The sequence below is a fragment of the Zosterops lateralis genome, assembly GCF_965231275.1.
Source record: "Zosterops lateralis genome assembly, chromosome: Z".
NCBI lineage: Eukaryota > Metazoa > Chordata > Aves > Passeriformes > Zosteropidae > Zosterops > Zosterops lateralis.
The window spans coordinates 44,524,774-44,543,734 of record NC_139800.1 but is presented as its reverse complement, the minus strand read 5'-3'; the positions used below and the strand labels follow the sequence as shown (position 1 = coordinate 44,543,734).

At 43.4% G+C, this 18,961-nt stretch overlaps 1 protein-coding gene across 4 annotated transcripts in view; it reads right to left on the bottom strand.

Annotated features, from left to right (window-relative positions):
- PSD3 (pleckstrin and Sec7 domain containing 3) overlaps positions 1-18,961 on the bottom strand; it is a 142,198-nt gene that overhangs the window by 23,557 nt on the left and 99,680 nt on the right. For 2 of the 4 annotated variants that reach the window (XM_083882987.1, XM_083882986.1), the window contains exon 16: positions 16,960-17,100. In XM_083882987.1, coding sequence (XP_083739113.1) covers positions 16,960-17,100 — 141 coding nt within the window. Of the gene's footprint in view, positions 1-7,414; positions 17,101-18,961 lie in introns of those variants that run through there. The other 2 variants (XM_083882985.1, XM_083882988.1) reach the window with 1 other exon arrangement.

The window sequence follows — 18,961 nt, the reverse complement described above, 5'->3', positions numbered from 1 at the left end:
GGTATGGGAAGCCTACACATTGCTTAGCATAGCAGAATTCTGAACTCAGATAATGACTGCTGCACAGGTGACCAAAAATACACCAGTTCTATTGCTTGGTCCAAAAATAGGGTTCTGCACTGACTTAACAGAGCTGCACATGTAAAAGAGATGTTAGACAGAACTGCAGAGATTCAGCCAGTTGCTGAAGTCTTCCCTAATGACAATTCATAACTAAACAAGTTGAGAGCAATAGTGAAGGATAAGATTAAGAAGGGATGATCTTCATAAAGGAGATCATAAAGCTGTCAAAGTATTGGAGGCAGCTAAAAACGCAGTGTGACACAAAGTGATTCACTGCTTTTTCTGGAAAAGGGGAATTCACCTTCCAGAAGTGCTCACTAATTTCTGTGTGACCCAGTTACTTAGGCTTTTATGTGCTTTGTTTTCTCTGTAGAGGACATAGGGACAATAGCTCATGGAGAAGATACAACCTGATGTGGTCAATTAGAACAACAATAAAAGCACTAAGGGGCACAGATAAACAAAGAATTACATACTCTAATGAGGCCAGTAATATCAGCAGGCAGAACAGTAACAATAAAAACCACAGTTGCATTACACCATTTGAGGTGAGACAGTGTAAGGACTGCAGAAATTCACCAGGCCTCAAGGTGTACATGGTGAGGAAATATGGAAAAAAAGTTGTACTTCAAAAGGCGGTACTTGAATGGAAATCAAGGGGGCATGAGCTTTTTTCCTCCCTTCTCATTTTAGCACCCTGTGGCAAAATCAGGATTCCATGGAGTAGAATGAGAAACCTAAAAATCCCATTACTTGGCACAGGATTTGGTTTCCTTCATCTTTTTAAAGCTGTTTAAGTGAGAGACAGATCAGAGCAAATTAACAGGGGAAGTTTTTGGGGTTTGGTACCCCAATCAATCTCCAGGTTTTTTCCCCAAAATGCTCAATCCTCAGCTGACGAAAGCTAGTACATAATCTCTGTCTTTAGTACCTGAGTGATCTTTCCTTGAACTTCTGGGACCTGGAGTCAGTTCTCCAACTGTGATTTCAGTGGCCAGAATTTTTAAGTCAAACTCCTTAAATGCTTGAATCAAGTGGATATTTAAACCCCTCACATTCAAGGAATCAGCCTTGGTGAGTCAGAGGGAAAAGACTGCTCCTGTGATTGATCACACTAGTGACTCAAAGCCCAAGTACACACTTGAACAAACTAAACTGTCCCCAGGGCTCATATAACACTGTGCCAGGTGTTTCACATTAAAGTCATACCAGTCTCTGAAAGCCAAGCAGTTTCCAAAATATTAGGATTAATGTTCATTGGTATTGAACGTACACAGCCAAAGCTCCTGCCTTGAAGAGTTTGCATATTTAAGTAGTATAGGCAGAACTGGCAGGCACAAATGCAGCTCTGGCCTTGGTCTGCTCCTGGGGAAGCTGAGGGTGAAACCTCTCAGGCTCCTAGGCTCAGAGGCAGATCACAGCGCAGCTATGCTGGAGCTGATAGCTCCTACCAGGAGCACCAGACCCTTCTCTGCAATCATGAGAAGTAGAGCCCCAGACTCCACTGTCAGCACATAGGAGCCCCTGCAGGACTTCTGCAGCTCCTAGCACTTGGCAATAGAGGCCCTGTCAGTCACGCTGCACACTGAACTAAACATGAAGACACGTTTGATTAATCACAAGTGCAGCAAAAACTCAGAGAGCTGCAAAATACCTCCAGAGACTTGTTTGTGCCAGATCTCTTAAATCTGAATTAGCTAAAGAAGTGAATCAAATTGCTGTGGAATTTAAAAACTAGATTGAGCTTTTATGTCCATATTTTGAAAAGGGAATAATCTTGTCTTGCTCTGGAAGCTACATGGAGGCTACCCTGCCTCTGAATTGGGAGGTCTACACCAGTGTTCAGTACAGTGCAGCTCATCCATTTTAAAAGCAGAATTACCTCACTCGAGGTGTAGCTATCCAGTCCCAACTCTTTGTGGTGACATCAGACATGGGAGTCACAGTGCAGTTCAGCATTATGTTCATGAAAATTGTCTCCACTGAATGCTATTGTGGATTCAAAGGTTGGACAACTCACCTTACCCTCCTGACATTGTTGAGAAACAAGGAGGAACCAAATAAAAAGTGGGCAGCAAGTCAGTGTAAACCAAGGATGCCCACCATGACAGGCAGATACATATCCTGGGAACAATGCAACAATCCTGTCTTCACACAATGGTAGTGTAAATGCTACAGCTGTGAGATCTAAGCACCAAATTGATTAGAGATGTGACATCTCAAAATCCCCAGTTCCAGTGCTTGTCAGCTGGATGGAGGTCAGTGCCTCAGGATGGAAAAAGACAGAGCAGCTCACTGAAGTAAAGCCATATCCCAGGAGGAGCTGTCGTAGATGGAGGTCCCAGGAAGGCTGAAGCTGGACCAGAAGCATGTGTCTTACTGGCTGACTGGCTGCTTCACAGAAGAGGTTCCCCATCTACATCCAGAAATTCCCTTTACATTGCTGCAGCCCAACATTTTGGTCTCTCAGCCACCTTCACTGCACTCACAGGGTTATGTGCTCATCTGCAGGGGAGCAAGCAGCTGGGGATTATGTACCTTGAGCAGCTACTTTTGTGGCTTCACACCTTTTCTCAGTTCCCAAAATTGGATGTTCAGACCCTAAAAAGGATCTAGTGAAGGATGGCAAAAAAATTAGCCTGAAAGGAGTTTGGAGAGAGAAAGAAACCAGCAGCAAAGGAAAACACAGCTCTGTAAGGTTTCAATGTACCAAGTCCCCATCATCTGCCTACATTTTGCCCACACACCATTTAATCAGCATGCCAGGGAGCCTGGCTCCCTGCCAGCGGGAATGCAGATTCTGACAATTTGTCCAAAGTGCAATCAGAAATTGCAGATAAAAGGAAAGAGCACTTCATTTTTTAATTCTGCGTGTGTATGTATATAGGCCTTTTTTTCTGCCATGAAACAATTACAACCTCTAACTGCCGCCCACACTTCAGTTGCCTGAGAAACGCAGCGTGGGTATGGCTATGGTAACAGGACTTGGGTTTTACACCATTCCCTGCTATCATTGGCTGGCTGTGAGGCCCCCACAAAACTGTCCTGGCAGCTAGACATGGGAAGTATTCCTGTCCCAGGCACAGACCACTGCAAATTTCTGCCAAGGTGAGCATCTCTAGTGTCCTAGTTACTCAGGTGATTATACTGCTAGTGGCATTGGCTCCATCCATTCCTGTCTCAGTACTTGTACTTACAGAGTGTTCAGCACAGTTCAGCCTGGGATGGAACAGGAAGCAGAGCACACCAAGAGGTGGATATCACACATGCACTTCTGACTGGAGAGGAGCATTTTCTACACCCACACTCACAGCAGCATCCCCACCACCAGCTTGATCATTTCTTCTCAAAAGACAGGGCACATGTCTGTGCTGAGGACTGTGCTCGCAGCCAGTGTTCAGCAACACACAAGTCCTGGCTGGAATTATCCTAAAAAGAAGAAGTGTACTTTTTTCGCAATGGACATTTGGGCAGAGGAGAGGGTTGCCCAAGCTGACTAAAAATATTCACCTTCCAAAGAGGTAACGAAGCATATCTGCACTGCACTTCTGAGCGAGGTAGAGCAGAAAGATGATTTCTGGCTAAACAAAAAGCATTTTCTTGGAGAGGAATACCCACCCACCTAAACCACTTATTTTGAACAATCTTAGTATAGTGATGGTGGAAAACCCCACCCTTCAGCTGGGTTTTGGGTTTTCTTTCAGTCCTTTTGGCAAAAACACACAGTGCACAGCCCCAGGGATGCTGCTGTCTTCCAGGCTACTGGGTGGAGGACGGATTATCTACCTTGGCTAACTCTGAGAAGTTTACCCCTGAAGGCCAGCACGCAGCATGCTTTCCTGACCCTATGGCAAACCCTGGCAGTATTCAAAATGCCTCTGCAAACAGGGGAATAAGAATTTTTCACCAAAAGAGCAATCTGATAAAGGGAGTGGTTAGGAAACCTTCACAAGAGACTGGTCCTTTCCTATTAATGGACTGTCTTTTCCAAGTGGCAACTGAATCTGCGTACTGTTCAGTTGCCTCCCATGCTTTTTCTTTACAGTCTTGTTCAGTTTTTGTCTTACCTCTTGCTTTCGAATAAACCCTCTCCCTTTGGGCAAATCCTCCTTACAATCTTCTTTTCCACAGAGTTTTCAGCCTTTGATGCTGTATTCTGCTCTCTTCCACAGATTTTTAGCCATCTAAAAATTTTTAGCCGTCATTTCCCTACATTTTAAGACTATGTATTATAAAGGCCCTTCAGTACCTTTACACATGCAGACAAACAGTGTTAGCTGAGAAAACAGTGCTTGTACACTGTGAAAGTCCTTCCCTGAGATTTTAATTCACAGACCTCACTTTCCCAATATGTAATTTTTACGGTGTTTGCATTCTCAAGACTCATCCTATTTACCTTGTGGCCTGTTGTCACTGGCATAATTCAAATATTTACAACAATTCCTGCAAGCGTCCTTGCACTGGTCAATGTGTTGTGGCTGAAGCAAGTTAAGACTAGGTAGGAAATGTTCTTTCCCTCAATATAACTGCTACTTCAGGAAGCAACTCCCTCCATTTAGATTGCAGTATCAAGATGTAAGTGCTATAACAAAATTACAGCCTCTAGTGATTAGCAACACACTACTAAGGAACTGGTCAATCTATTAAGTAATTAATATATTGATTACCAAACAAACACACCACTACTACTAATCTGCAATTATATTATTTTCCACCCTGTTACACATAATTACAAAAAGTACTTATTTCACACTCTTAAATCTTATGAATCACATAAATCAACTATTCACTTACAAATCCATCACTTTACCTCTTTACATGACATATCATCACAGTGGAAATCTATCCCTCTGAAGCCTACCCTCTCACAGCAAGTTTTTCAGACACAGTCTTGAAGGGAATTCCTGGCAGATCAGGCAGCAAATCAGCAATGCATCTGTAGGGAGATGCAATCCTCCTTTCAGAAGGTGCCCTCCTCTTTTGTTCTTTATCTGTTCGTTTGTTGGAGGGGTTTTTGCCTTATTCATCACTGTTTCTATTTCCTGGAACAAACTTTTTGCCACTGTTGTGTCTCCCCTTCTCTGCCCAGGTTCCTCTCTAAGACACACCCCTTTTTAGTTTATCCTCACTGGTCAAATTCAACAAAATTTGTCCCAAAGCTCAACCTCCCAAGGCTGTTATTGGGGCCTATTATTGATGCACCCTGCCTGGGAAGAGGGGACAAAAAAATTCCTACAAACTTTCAGTTCATACTAGAAACACATTACCTCCATATTCTCCAAGGCAAGCAAGTCTACTTAATCTTAATTTCCTTCACCTGATCCCAGTTTAGGTCATCTTTGCATCTTATGAGAAGTAGGCCAGCAAAACAAAAACCTGCATCATTTACACACTGATCTATCCAAAAACTAGATGAGGAATGGGACCAGAAAAGATGTCATAAAATGAATGTGACCATGACACAGCAAACCTGGCAAGGTGGGTAGCTGTTGTACAGTAACTCATGTTTTCTAGGATGGCCCTTTTCCTGGGAGAAATAGTTAGCACAGTGACTTACATAATTTGAGAAACATCAGTTTAGTAGAAAATGTGGAAAGAAACAGATGCAATGTGCAATGACCTGGAAAATGAAAACCTGGGTTATCATCACAGGATTTCTCTTCCAGCTCTACCTTAAAAGCTTCAGGGTATTTTTGCCCTTACCTTGTAGATTAGGAGGCCATTGCTCTCTGATGGCTAAGTACTTTCTTCTCATTTCCAATCTAGAGACAACCATGACAATTTCAGACCAAACTGTGCTTTACTTTGGGCTAAGTCCCTTTCTTGGGCTACATTATTTATAAATACCCAGAGATGTGTAGCTGCTGTAGACTGTGGAGGTTTCTCCTGCATACACAAACTAGCCTTTTCAGTCTTCCTTGATAATTGTATTCTGTACTTCAAAACTTGAAGTGAAAATGCACAATGAAGAGAATATAAATGCATCTGTCTTTCACTTTGCACATGTTCTGTCATTTTGTTCTAGCTCATTGCATTGTGAACAACGTGATGTGACTAATGATTCCAGGTAGAAAAGCCAGCAGAAAATGCTCAGTGTTGACTCTGTCAGCTAGGAAGAAAGAATAAGAAAAGATGTGGTGAGCAGTACTGACATTAACATTCAGACACAGTTCAAACATTCATTTGGGCTTAGAGGAGGCATTTAATACATCTTTGTAAAATACTCTCACCATCCTTACCACCACTTTGTTTAGTCTTTTCATTAGAAACGTATTAATCCAGATGCATGCACTGGAATCAAAAATCTCAAGTGCTTTAAAGCAACCAGGATGGCACGACAATGAAAAAATTGGATATCCCAAGGCACAGTGTGAAAAAACAAACACAGAGCTATCTCAAGTATGAAAGTCTTACCATTCATCTAAAGGCAACATGCTGAAAAAATATAAAGAAACAGTCACCTCAAGATAGTCAAACATTCACAGAAATCTTGGTAAGAAACAACATGTCTTTCTTACTATTGTTCCAAGTACAAGCTGCTAGCCCTGTTGTAAAGCTTGGGCATGCCCCACCTGTTTTGGACACATCTTCTCCCACCTACCCTGTGACCCACTCTCCACGGAGTGTACTAACTTCCCATGTTGAGCTATGTCCAACCCAAGAACTGCAAGGACAACACTGTTTGCTGTGTTGTATAGACTGTTCCTCCCTATTTTGGATAGGCATAGTTTCATAACCACTCCCACCTCTGCCTCTTTACACTCTTTTTCTTTAGTGTCAAGACTCTTCTGCCTTTCATGGTTCCTTTCTTCCCACATACCATGTCGGCAGCAATTCCTCAACCTCAACAGTGACCTCCTCATACAAATTTTGAGATCAACTCACAGTCATTTCTGAACAGCAGTTTACTGCAGCTTCACTCTTTCAATCCACATGCTGGTAAACCCATTTTAAATCAGTTAATTCTCTTCTTGCTGTCTCTTCACAGCAAGCAGTGGTAGCTCTGCAGGCTACACACCCTGAAACAGCTGGAAGGGATGCCACCTCTTGTAGAGGTACAGAAGGAAGAGAGATGTACTGCTACAGCTGGACTAATCCAGACTAATCCAGCTGATCCTCACACAGGACTAATGTACATGAAGGGCCACTGGTTCCATTGGGCACCCCAACCGCAGATCAGATCCAGACTGTAAGACAGACAGTACATGTATGCTTCAGCTCAGGAAACCTTGGAATTACTGACTGCCAGGAGTCAGGAGCAGGACAGTCAGCCACTGTAAAGCCATCTTCATGTTCTTACTTGTAGGAACAACTGTCAGGGTTCAAATAAAAAACATTCAGCTGCAGAGCATGAAATACATTTGGTTTATTTCTTTCTAAAGTTTGTACATATACATATATCATTATACATATGTGAGATCCTTCAATAGGGTTGAGTTCAATGACATAAAAATTATTGGGAAGCTTGCAGGCTTTTTGTTGCCCGTAAGCAACATATATTCCAACTTATAAAAACACAGAGGAACAGAGTTATAGTCAGGAACATGGACACAAGAGAGAAGTCTACTTTATATCTCACAGTTTCAATACATCAAAGGCAAATTATTTGTCTGTATACTGTAGGCTTACTTTATCAGCAATGATAAAATAGAGGAAAATATTTATATACAGTCACCTCAAGTGAAAAATAAAGCAATGTAAACTTAAATTCCAAAATATTATTTTAAATGATATAACAATATCCCCAAAAGTCCTTCTTCCAAGGGGAAGAGGACTGATTAAGTGCCTTCATTTATCAGGAAATGATCATTCTAGTACCAGATACATGAAGCAGAATAAGGGAGGGCATCCTGTGATACCTGTAGAAAAGAGTGACAACTCTGCTTCAGGAAAGCATCTCTGTGTAAGCAAGTATATGTTTGAGTCCTTATGGACATCAGCAGCACATGGAAAAATCTCCCCTGAACCAGGGCTTGACTTAAGTCTGCACAGCTCTGACTCCAGCCACCCAGTCTGCTTTACTGGCCATGCCTATTCCCAGGGACAAAACAGAGTGTCCAGGTAGTAGGACAGCATCAAACCTAAGATGATGACCTCCCCAAGAGTCAGAACAGTAAGTTCCATGCTGCTGGAAAAGATATAATGGCTACCTCAATGTTGTTGCTTCACAGCAGACCAAGAAGTTACCACAAAGCAGTGAGACTGGGACTGTGTCTCTAGTGTATCACATGAAAAAGACTCCAGCAATTCAGTGATGAGAGTAAACTGAATTCAAGCTTACTAGGAAGAAGGTTCCTACACATCACGAAAGCGATAGAAGATCACCCAGAGGAAAGGTCTTGCAAAGGACTGCTGTCAAGCCCTGGAAGGTTAGTTCTGCACACAAGAGATGTCTAAGGTGTATGTACACACATGTGCAAAATGTTTTTCTGTACTATCACTGCTGAGAGTTATGCTTCCCATATGGCTACCAAGCAACATTGACTGAAAATTCAGTCCTCTTTCTCAGTCTAAGAGAAAACAACATAGCAACAGCTCAGGTGGAGGGTAAATGACACTTCTTAACTGCAACTCTGAAACTGACAGTGCTCACCCACATCTTCCCATCCTGCCCTGGAGGGCAGGAAACCCAAGGGAGAAGCCCAGTACCTGAAAAAAGATTACAGGACTACAGCTTGCCTAAAGCAAGATGACAGGCTGGTCCCCTTCATTTTATTCTGAGCTGCAGCTCATTCGTGTCTCAGTTCTGCAAGACACAATCACTCTGGCCGTGGTCCAGTGAAGTGCAAAGGCATAGTTTCACTGAAGTTGCTCAAGTGCTTCAACCTAACTGCATGATAAAGAGTTTTATGACTCCAGGTAAGAACCACACCCTCAGGTTTTGCTCTCTCTTTCCAAGAATAATGCAGATCATACTACTGTTGCCCTTACTAAAGTGCAACACAAAAACCCACTGGGTTTCCCTATGCTTTTTTCCTCAGACCAGCCACTTGTTAAAACACTGTTTAACGCTCCCAAGAGAAACCTCTGGGATGCACATACGAGATGCCCAAGAGATATTTCAGCCCTGCTGCTCCTCTTTTCCCTGCTGATGAGCCACTCTTCTGGAAATTTGTACAGTTGCAGAAAATAAACCCCCTCACTACTGCTGTACGGCTGTATCTGCAGGAGACATCACAGGCACCTGTCCTTCTTGGACACTTTGGACATGATGTCCCTTTGCTGAATTTTCACAGAACAAGGTCAACGTTTTCAGAAGTAAAGCTGTGTATTAGATCCCCGGAGCATGATTTTCAGAAGAAGTCAGCATGGATGCTCCTTGTACAAGTATCGGCTGATATAAACAGAGAGAAAGTCAGCCCAGTGTTAAGCTAGCAGAAAATTCCACCCACTAACTCTTGCTTAGACTCTCAAATATATGCCTTGCTTTCAACATGCAGAACAGGCAGCCCCTGGTGGACAACACATGAAGATCAAGGCAGCTCAAAGTATACCTTAAATCTGCAGAAGCTCTGATAGCTGTTTAACTAACCCTCATATGAGAACAATTAGAACAAGAAGCATCCTAACAATGTTTGCATTTGCTGAAGTGCTTTGACCAAATAAGCCTCAGAAAAGAACAACAGCAAGCTTTGCAGTGCTGAGCCATAGAAGCCATACTATACTTATGAAATACACACATCTATAGGCATCACTTAAACATGTTCACCAAGTAATATAAGCCTCAGAGTGTACCTCACACAGAGGAGTGATTTTAAAGTTTTTAAACAGCCAAAAAACTCTGTCCTTTTAGCCAAATTATAATTCTAGACTCAAGTAAGAGGACACTGTTGTCATGAATATGTACAAATTTAAAAAAAACCCCAACCACAACCCACCCCTGTTCTCGTCCTACAGTCTTTCAGAATCTGACAGCTCTGAGCATGAGATTTTCATAAGTGTGTGAGTTAAGACTTATATTACCAGTAGAGTTTGCGCTGTGTGGTGACACAGACTTGACAGCATTTATCTCCCTCTTCCCATCAAGAGGCTAAGGGGAGTTGAAGGATTTTGTGTCAAACAAGTCTCCACGGCAGCTTAGCTAGCTGCTCTGTCACTACACCATGATACTCAACTGGCCAAGCTGAAACCTGGCCTGTTTAGACAAAAAGTATCTGCTTGTGCAAGTCTCATTTAGGTCAGTTACAGGTAGGACCACTTCTGGAGTGGCTACTAATTGCAGTGGTTTATGTCAGAGACAAATCATGCCCTTGTGGCCTGTTGCACTTTCAATCCTTGCATTGCTAAGTGATGTACCTTTATTGGTCCAAATAAACCTCTTGGCCTGTACCCCAGCTTGTTCTTGGCCCAGATTTAAAAGCAGATGCCATGGGAGGTCCCTCATTGATTAAACATCAACAATTTTTATGGAATAATTAAGCGTTCAAAGGCAGGTCAACAGTCCAACCTTTGGGAAAGCTCTTGCTTCCATTTGGTAAGGGATGGGCTCTAATAAATAACTAAAACACAACCTTAATGCAGCTAACAAAATATGTGAGCAAGGGACATTCTCTCAGGCAAGACTGGGCTTGCCTCCTTTCAATGTTCAACTGTATGCTGCCATCAGCAGAGCAGATACTCCCAGGTGGCATTCAGACTTTTTTCAGAGACCTGTCCTCCTCACTCTCATGCAAACCAGCCTCCTCACAAAGGGACTGTGGTACCCCTGGATAAGGGTGCTGCTGTCACAAGGAAGAAAAGCAACAGGTGGTAAGGACAGCTCCTCAAGCAGCACAGACTAGAGGGAAAAGGAAGCCAGCATTTCCCATTAACCCCAGCACTGAGGGCAATGCTAGAGCTCACAGTCTCCAGCAGGTGACCAGCCATGGAGGGTGGCTTCCTCCTACAGCATCCTTGTCCTGTGCACTGGTGCTCATTTCAGGTAGTATCATTCCTCTGAAGGCTGACAAAGCCTCTTCTCCCTGGAGCTCAAGTCCCCACAGTGAAGCTCCAGGTGAAGCAGATCACTTTGCTACACCTATGCTGCTGGGAGAGCTCTGGGAGAGAGGACAGGAGAAGCCAGACATGCTACTTCTATATACACTAAAAATATCCTTTAAAAAGCACAAGCTGCAGACTAGCTCTTTCTGAGACAGCTTCTATGGTTCATCCCTCTAGCCAGCCTAGATACTAGATGCTGAGAACACATGCTAGAGAGCAATGACTGCTCTGACAAGAAATGTGGACTTCTTAACTGCCCCCTCAAAGCAGATGTGATGTCCTAGAGCCTGGAGAGAGCAATACTGGAGAAAATTTAAACAAGCAGCAAGCTGCAGGATTGCTTGACATAAGATGTGTACACTGCCTTTGACTCGGCAGAAGCACCCAGTGTTTCCAACAACTTGGATACTAGAAGACTAGGAATGTTGCAAGTGCATGACCTAAGTGCAGAAGGGGAGACTTTGCATCCCTGCAGCATGCAACTGGAGGATCACAGCAGTCTAAAACTCAGTCTCACACGTCCCAGCTCTAACTGTGGCTGGAAACACAGGCTACTGACAAGCACAGTGAAAAAGCTGTTCACAGGGTTATCCATTCAACGCAGCATTGCTTCAGAGCCGGTTTTCTCAATGCAAGATGGAAGAGTCAAATTTTCTGGATTTCTGCAAGCATGGAAGGAAGCAGACCTGTTATACAGAAGCAGCTGAGGTGCTAAGATGACAGACAAGAGCGGCTTGTCAGAAAAGGAGGAGGAGCTGTCAGACTAACTGCAATAAGACCAAAATTCACTTAAAAATTGAGAATGCAGAAACAGTAAGCGGTATGCCATCTGCAGAGAAAAGCCTTTCCCACTTGCAAGAACATTGCCATGCAATGCCTCCAAGAACCCTGATGATAACCCTTGTCATCTCTGACTTCCTCCACTGCCATAACCATGTCTTCACTGAATGGCCTGCTCCAGTTAAACAAGAAGAACCTCATTTCCTCACTGGAGAAAGGCAAAACTTTTGGTTTCTTCCAGCCAGAATAGCAAGCAGCCTTGTTATCCAAAGGCATTGGAGCTGTGAAAAGTCACTGAACAATTCCAGTCCCTGGAGGTCTGCTAGGCCAAACTCCTCTTCGAAGCAAGTCTGTGCGGAGCATTGCTCTCCAGGAGAGCCCCTTAATGGACAGACTGCAGCCTGGGAGCAGGCAGGATCAGAGGGAATGTATTGTAGTGCACGAGCTGTTACTAATCATTAGAAAGCTTCTGGTAACCATTTACAAGTGACTGGTTATAGATTAAAAACTCTGAGTCGGCAACACTGCTGAACAGCATTCCCGCACAATTCTGCTGCATTAATCACTCTGCTAGCTGACTTCTCTCTCTACATCAACTAAAGACACAACATAAATACTGAATTTAGAAGCTGTAGTCATGTTCACTGGTTCATGCATAATTTATCTGCAAGATGCAGACAAACACACAGGCAGTCCAGGGGGTCTCTTCTGCAGCTGCTGATGAACAAAAACCATCACAACCCGTACCCCGCGTCCTGCTGACTCAGAGTAGAGTGTGGCTTTGGCTTCAGGAGAGTATCTAACCCACTTTGGTTGCTGAGTGGGGAGAGGGAAAGGCAATTTTCCCCTTCTCCATCAGCTCTCTGCAGTCAGGTGCAGACTAGTGGGGCCCTTTCCTGTCTCTCCTTTCTTAGCTGGGGATAGCAGATGGTTCAGCCCCTGGAGGATGAGTAAGCCAGCAACACTTCAGGGTGGGACATTCCAGAACCACTGTCTGAACCTTAAGAAAGGGGAAGCAAGGAGGTGTTGGCCCCAGCCTGCATCCCCACTCTCTACATGCAGGCAGAGGCTTCACCTGAGCACAGTGGAGCAGGGAGGGTGGCAAGGAAGGATGACACCTCCCTGCATCACCAATGCAAAGGTTCTCCCGCATGCACACATGCTCATGGTGGCCAGCCAGCAACTCCTGCTTGCACAGAGCACCCAGAAAACTGCAGGCTGCTCCAGTGATTTGCAGCTCAAGTCCCAGAGAACAGCTAGAAACCAGCAGAATATCCTTACACACTGCAACCAGAACTCCTGAGTCACTGCAGTCAAGCACTGATCTCCCCTAAAGGCAAACATTTCAGCAAAGAAAGGTAGTGTGCAGGGTACCATGCAAAGCTACCTGGTCAGACTCTCAACGGTGCTGCTCAAGGGGAAGCACCACTTAGACTGCCTGAGAACCTGCCCTACACTTTATATCAGGAGGGAAACCAACAAATTACAGTACTGACTGGTAGATGAACCTATTCCCAAGGGATGGCAGGAGTCTTAGACTTTCACAATGGGATCACATTTTTTTCTTGGCCTCCAAAGCGTGCGTTTCTACACGGGTGCCTGGCATGCTTATAAATTGTAATGTAACAGAGGAAAATGGCATAAATTAAAACTGGAGCAGAAACTATAAATTCTGGGTAAACTAACGTGCATGCCTCAGCAGTCTCAGCAAGACTGCTCTAAGCTCAACAAATGTTTAATGACTAAAAAATGCAGTGAAAAACTGCATTTGATATGCCCAGATGAAACTTAAAAAAATACTCTAATCCATTTACATGTATACATGGAATAAATAATGAAAAAAACATCTTTTTTGCAGTTCACTTTTTGATTTTTCCTATTGCTTCAAATCATCTTTTCTGCAATGACTTTGAAGAGGAATTAACCAGTTTCTGTGTCAAAGCTAGAAAATGCATTTAACAGGAGTCATTTCTTTTTGAACTCAGCAATTTAACTGGAATTTTCAGCAACCAAAATATGTTAAAAGCCAGGGAAGAAGAAAGTTAAATGTCACCTCTTTGCCTTACGAAGCAGTGCACTCCATAAACACAAGAGGTTTGCCAAGCATGTTCTAGCCCGCCTTCAAAGAGATCATCTAGGTAACCTAACCCTGACAGCCAAGCAGGGCCATTTACAGATCTGCACCTTTTTTGGGTTTTGTTTCTGCTATATGTAACCTGTTTTTTATATAAAAGAATGCACTGGTTCTGGCCAGGACAGGGTCAATTTTTGCAGTAGCCAGGCAGGGGCATGGCCTGGACTTGAAGGTTATGCTATACCACCTTATGTCACTTTCCAGCAACAGGGAAAGATGTCCCTTTGGGGCCGGGTACTGAAGAGTGAGTGGTTGGGTATTGTTGGGGTCTGTGTGGTGAGCATTCTTGAACACTGTTATTAATATTGTTGTTGTTTACCATTCATTTTCTTATCACACTGCTATTTCCAGTAAATTGTTGTTAGCTCAACCTGTGATCTTTGCCTTTTATGCCTCCAATTCTCCTCTCCAGCCCACTGCAAGGATGGGGAGGGGAAGGAGGGAGAGAGCAAGGACCATATAGTTTGGAGAGTCTCAGTGGGAACAATAAATTGGAGAATACCACTCCTTAATCATAACAGAGAGATCAAGTTTTCTTCCTAAATGTGCATTCAGCATTCCCAACTGAATTCCTTCTCTCTGTTCTGCTTGTTCGTTTTCAACCTCCAAAGCATGACAAACAGGGATCTTTGTTACCCCTCCATGAGCTGCTGATCTATGACTCTCAATTACTCCAAACAATTCCTTCCAAAGAGCACTATCATGCATCTCTCTACACTGAGTTTCCCCACGCAATAAGCTGCACCACACCCTTTTTACTCTAGTAGCAAGAGACACCTCTCTTCTTCAAGAAGAGAGCTAAATGTTGACTCCACCTTAGTAAAATGCACAAATTTTGAAGCCAAAGCACTGACAATTTCTACTCAGGACTCTGCAGCTTTTAGCAACGTTGCCAAGGTTAGGAGCTAACCTCTTGACTTTTAGCACAGAGTGGCCACTCTCAGCAGCAGATGCCAGATGGATGTGCATCCCAACATCACTTGTGTGAACAGTCTCATCTAAAACAAGGCTGCAGCTGCAAGGATCAATTTGCTCCAAAACCTCACATCTGAGTGTGCAATGTCATTGCTACAGCCAACAGTCAGCACGACACCAGGAAAGGTGTTGCATGGTGGTACTTGGTAGGGGAGGCAACTCATGCAGTGCCTGTTAAGGGCCTTTTCTTTTTGATCCCTTCCAGTTCTGCCCACTGGACTGGCAGCTCAATAAACCAGATAAATTGACTTGGACCCTTGGGAAGCCTAACAGAACACACATCCACTCAGGTAGCAATTTTTTTGATGTGTGGCCCTTTGACTACTTGGCAGAAAACACCAGTGAATTTCTGAACAGTTCTCGCACTGATCTTAACGTTTCTATATGCATTAATAACTGCATTCATCAAGAAGGCTGTCCTGTGCCAGGCACAACAGAATGAACAGCAAGGAGCAATTTTCATCTGGCCCTCAACATTATCTGCCAAGCCTCTCTGTGGGAAAGGCCAGTTTGGTTGTACTACTTCATAGAGGGAAAGAGCAACACAAAAGAGAGACCTGAAAGGGAGAGACCTGTCCAAGCTCACCCTGTGGGCCAGTATAAAAACTGAGATTAAAACTGAGGCAACAGGAGAGCCAGCACTCCCTGCAGAGCCATGACACTGCCCAGACAAGAGGGGCTGGGAAGCAGGAAAATTATTTCTATGTCATCTTTCTGCTCCCTGTGCCTGAAAACTGCTGGCCACCACAAGGGTCTATGGCACAAAGGAGCCTTTAAGGTATGAAAAGATCCACCCGTGGTGGTCTCTCCCAGTCCTGTGCTCCCCTTGGAAAGCCTGGCACAGGGCATGCAGGAACTGTGAGGAGGCACCAGCCTCTTCCACCTATATGTGAGCTAAAGAAGGAAAATGGAGAACTGAGGGGAATCCCTTTCTGAAGAAAAAAGGCAAAGTGCTTTGTCACTATGAGAGTAATTGAAAGCAGCTCTCTGTGCACACCAACAAGGAAACCCCTGGACGGGGAAGCAACAGGACACAATATATCATAAGGCTCTATATAGCAGCTAAATGAGAGCGTATAGTTAAAAACTACACAGAGGCCCTTTGTCTTTAATATATAATTAATATATAATGCTAATGGCTGACATCTACAGCAGCCTTCTCTGCAAATTAATGTGAAGCCCAGGATAGTCATTCCAATTGGGTAAACCCTAATCTTCCTGACTGCAGAGACAGCATGGGTTTGGATGCCTTCCAGCCCGCAAACTCAGGAGAAGACTCTGCTTGGAAGGATGCAAACAAATTATTCCAATGCTGTCATCCCAGCATTGCCAGAGGTTTTCAGGTTTTGTTCCTTTGTACTTGCATGTCCAGGGTCAACACAGTAACAATAAGCAACAGCGACTATTTACTGTACCACCTGCTGCTAAGTACCAGTACCAACATGCTCCATATTGTCAGGAAACTAGTGTTCCCAGCACCCAACCTCTAGTCACTCTTCTGCAGCTGCATGTTTGCACAGCTTTTCTCACAGCTACAGCTCACATTCACAGCACTGCAGCACTTGTCCAGTTATTTTTCCCACCCACCACATAAATAAAGTGACAAGTGACTTGAGAGATGAAAGCCACATGCCGATGGGAGGAGATAAATGGGGAGGAGACAGAATAAACGTCACAGCGCTCTACACCTTCCCCAGCTCCTTTAGAAACAGAACAACACAAAAAAGTCCTGATGCTTCAATTGCTAAACGATAAATTAACAAAGCAAAGCAAAGCAGGAGCAAAGACATCTCCCACAATCTGCACAGAAACAGCAAAATATACAATAGAAAATGTCACTAACACCCCATTCAGGCAGATGCACTTATTTTTTGTGAATGACAGGTTATTAAATGAAAAAATTTTGACCACCGATACTTTGCTGCATGGCTGTTCCCCTAGTTGTCATTTCCACCCTAAGTGACCTTCTGCTTAATGCTGGGTGTTTCTGGCCTGTAGTCCTTCCTCTCCGAGACATTGCGTTTCACCTTGGCACTAACTGGAGACTCCTGATTCAAAGAAGGACTTGAGTGGGATTTCTTCAGTCCTGGTGCATCATTCTCTCCTCCGCTCAGCAGCTCCTTCACCCCTTCTTTCAGCAGGCCAACATAAATCTCATAGCGATTTTTCTAGGAAATGAAAAGAAAGGCCCAAATCAGTCTAGAAGAAATTCTGCAGGGGCACATGAGAGACCATCTAAGTAACTTAATGCTTTCTGCTGACCTTGAAAGCCAGAAGCTCAACATGTATGTGAACAATGGTGCCTAATGTGGATATGAACAACAGTGGCTAATGTAAATTAAACAAAGAGGATTTCAGGCAGACTGAAGCCTGGGGTGCTGTGTTATTAGAGGCACTCAGTCCTGCAGCACATAAATTCTGATGCTCTGCTGAGTGGTGGCTCCCACTGCAAGTAACACCACCAAAAAAAAGCTTGCTGCCTTAGTCATGCTGGGACCTAAGCTGTGCTCACACATACTGAGATCCTATGTGCTCAGGGACACATGGAGATGAAGTGCATTAAACTAACGGACAACAAAAATCCTGCTCTGCAATCCTCCACTCCCACCAAGCAGGTCTTGCCCTTCCTGCTTTTCTTATACACCGGGGAGAAAGCAAAGCAGGGTTTAAGTTCAGACTTTACTAGCATGGCCACCACTAGGCCACTGAGACAATATCCTAGAAGGCCAGACCTTAACAAAAAAGAGCAGATGAGAGGGCTATGATAGCAATATGGCATGTTCCCCTGCTACATCACTCACAGGGAATGATGAAGGTTGCTGTTTGTCCAGACACTTGTATTTTTCAACTGGAAAAAGTTCCCTTTAATATGCTCCATGACTATTTGCTCTATTCCTTGTCTGGACCAGAGTTTTCCTTCTCCATCAGTAAGATTTTTTTCTGTTTGCTACAATTGCATAATTTTCCAAGAAACAATTCAGCAAAGAAGAAAATAAGGATACAGTAACAGAAGTTCCCTGAAGGGTCTCAAAAACATGTTGGGGCAGGAGGCCCTGAGAACAGAGCAATCCACTTCACAGAATTTATTTAATAACCTGCCCCTGACATATTCACTAAAGACACAGTGAAGGCATTGTAATTACAGCGATCTCTGTGCTGGGATTCAGGGAAGGCAGATGTAAACATGAGTACTGATTGTTAAATTGTATTTCAAAGTGGCAAAACAGCAGCCAAGCTATTATGTTGACAGAGGAAAAAGTATTTTTAAAAATATTTTACATTTTCTAATAAAATAATAAAGTTCTGTTCCAAATAGAACTTTTGGGAGCAGGAAGTCAAACAGGAAGTCAAAAAGCTTGGTAACTGCTCTGAAGTATAGAATATAAAGGGGTGGAAAAAAAAGAAGAGAACGTGACTGGCTTTTGAGAATCCTTTGAATAAACAAACCCTCATAGAGGAGAATCACAACAGAATCCTCCTACAAATTAAATAAATAAGCATTCCTATGACTTCCATATCTGAAGTTGGAGCTCCACAACGTGAGAGACAAACGCATGAAGCAGGTAAGATGTGTCATTTAATAAAAATGGAAATGGAAAAATAGCAAGAAGAACCCTGACGATGATGCACTGAGCTGATGGATGATTCATCACAAAATGAACCAGACACTCTGCAAAAGGCCAGCCTCTTTCCTTAGCTTTTTCCTTTTGTTCCTTAGCTTGGGAGCAGCCGAATATCATGAAATGGAGAGAGGGGCTTTACTGCTGTATAGATTTATGCTTTCACTGGTCCACCACCAGAGTCTCAAGACTCAGCAATCAGAATGGAAATCTAGGACCTGCATGTGTGCAAATGACCATTTTCTCCTGGACTTTGTAGACCCTTGATTTCTATTACAATTAAATAAAACATTTCTACTTTGATTTCAACCACAACAAAATTGGTCTTTCAGTGGCCTGACATTTAAAGTTAGGGAAAAGCTAGTGAAAATTTTGCCTTAAAAGAAATTAATTTGGAAATTTCTGTCAA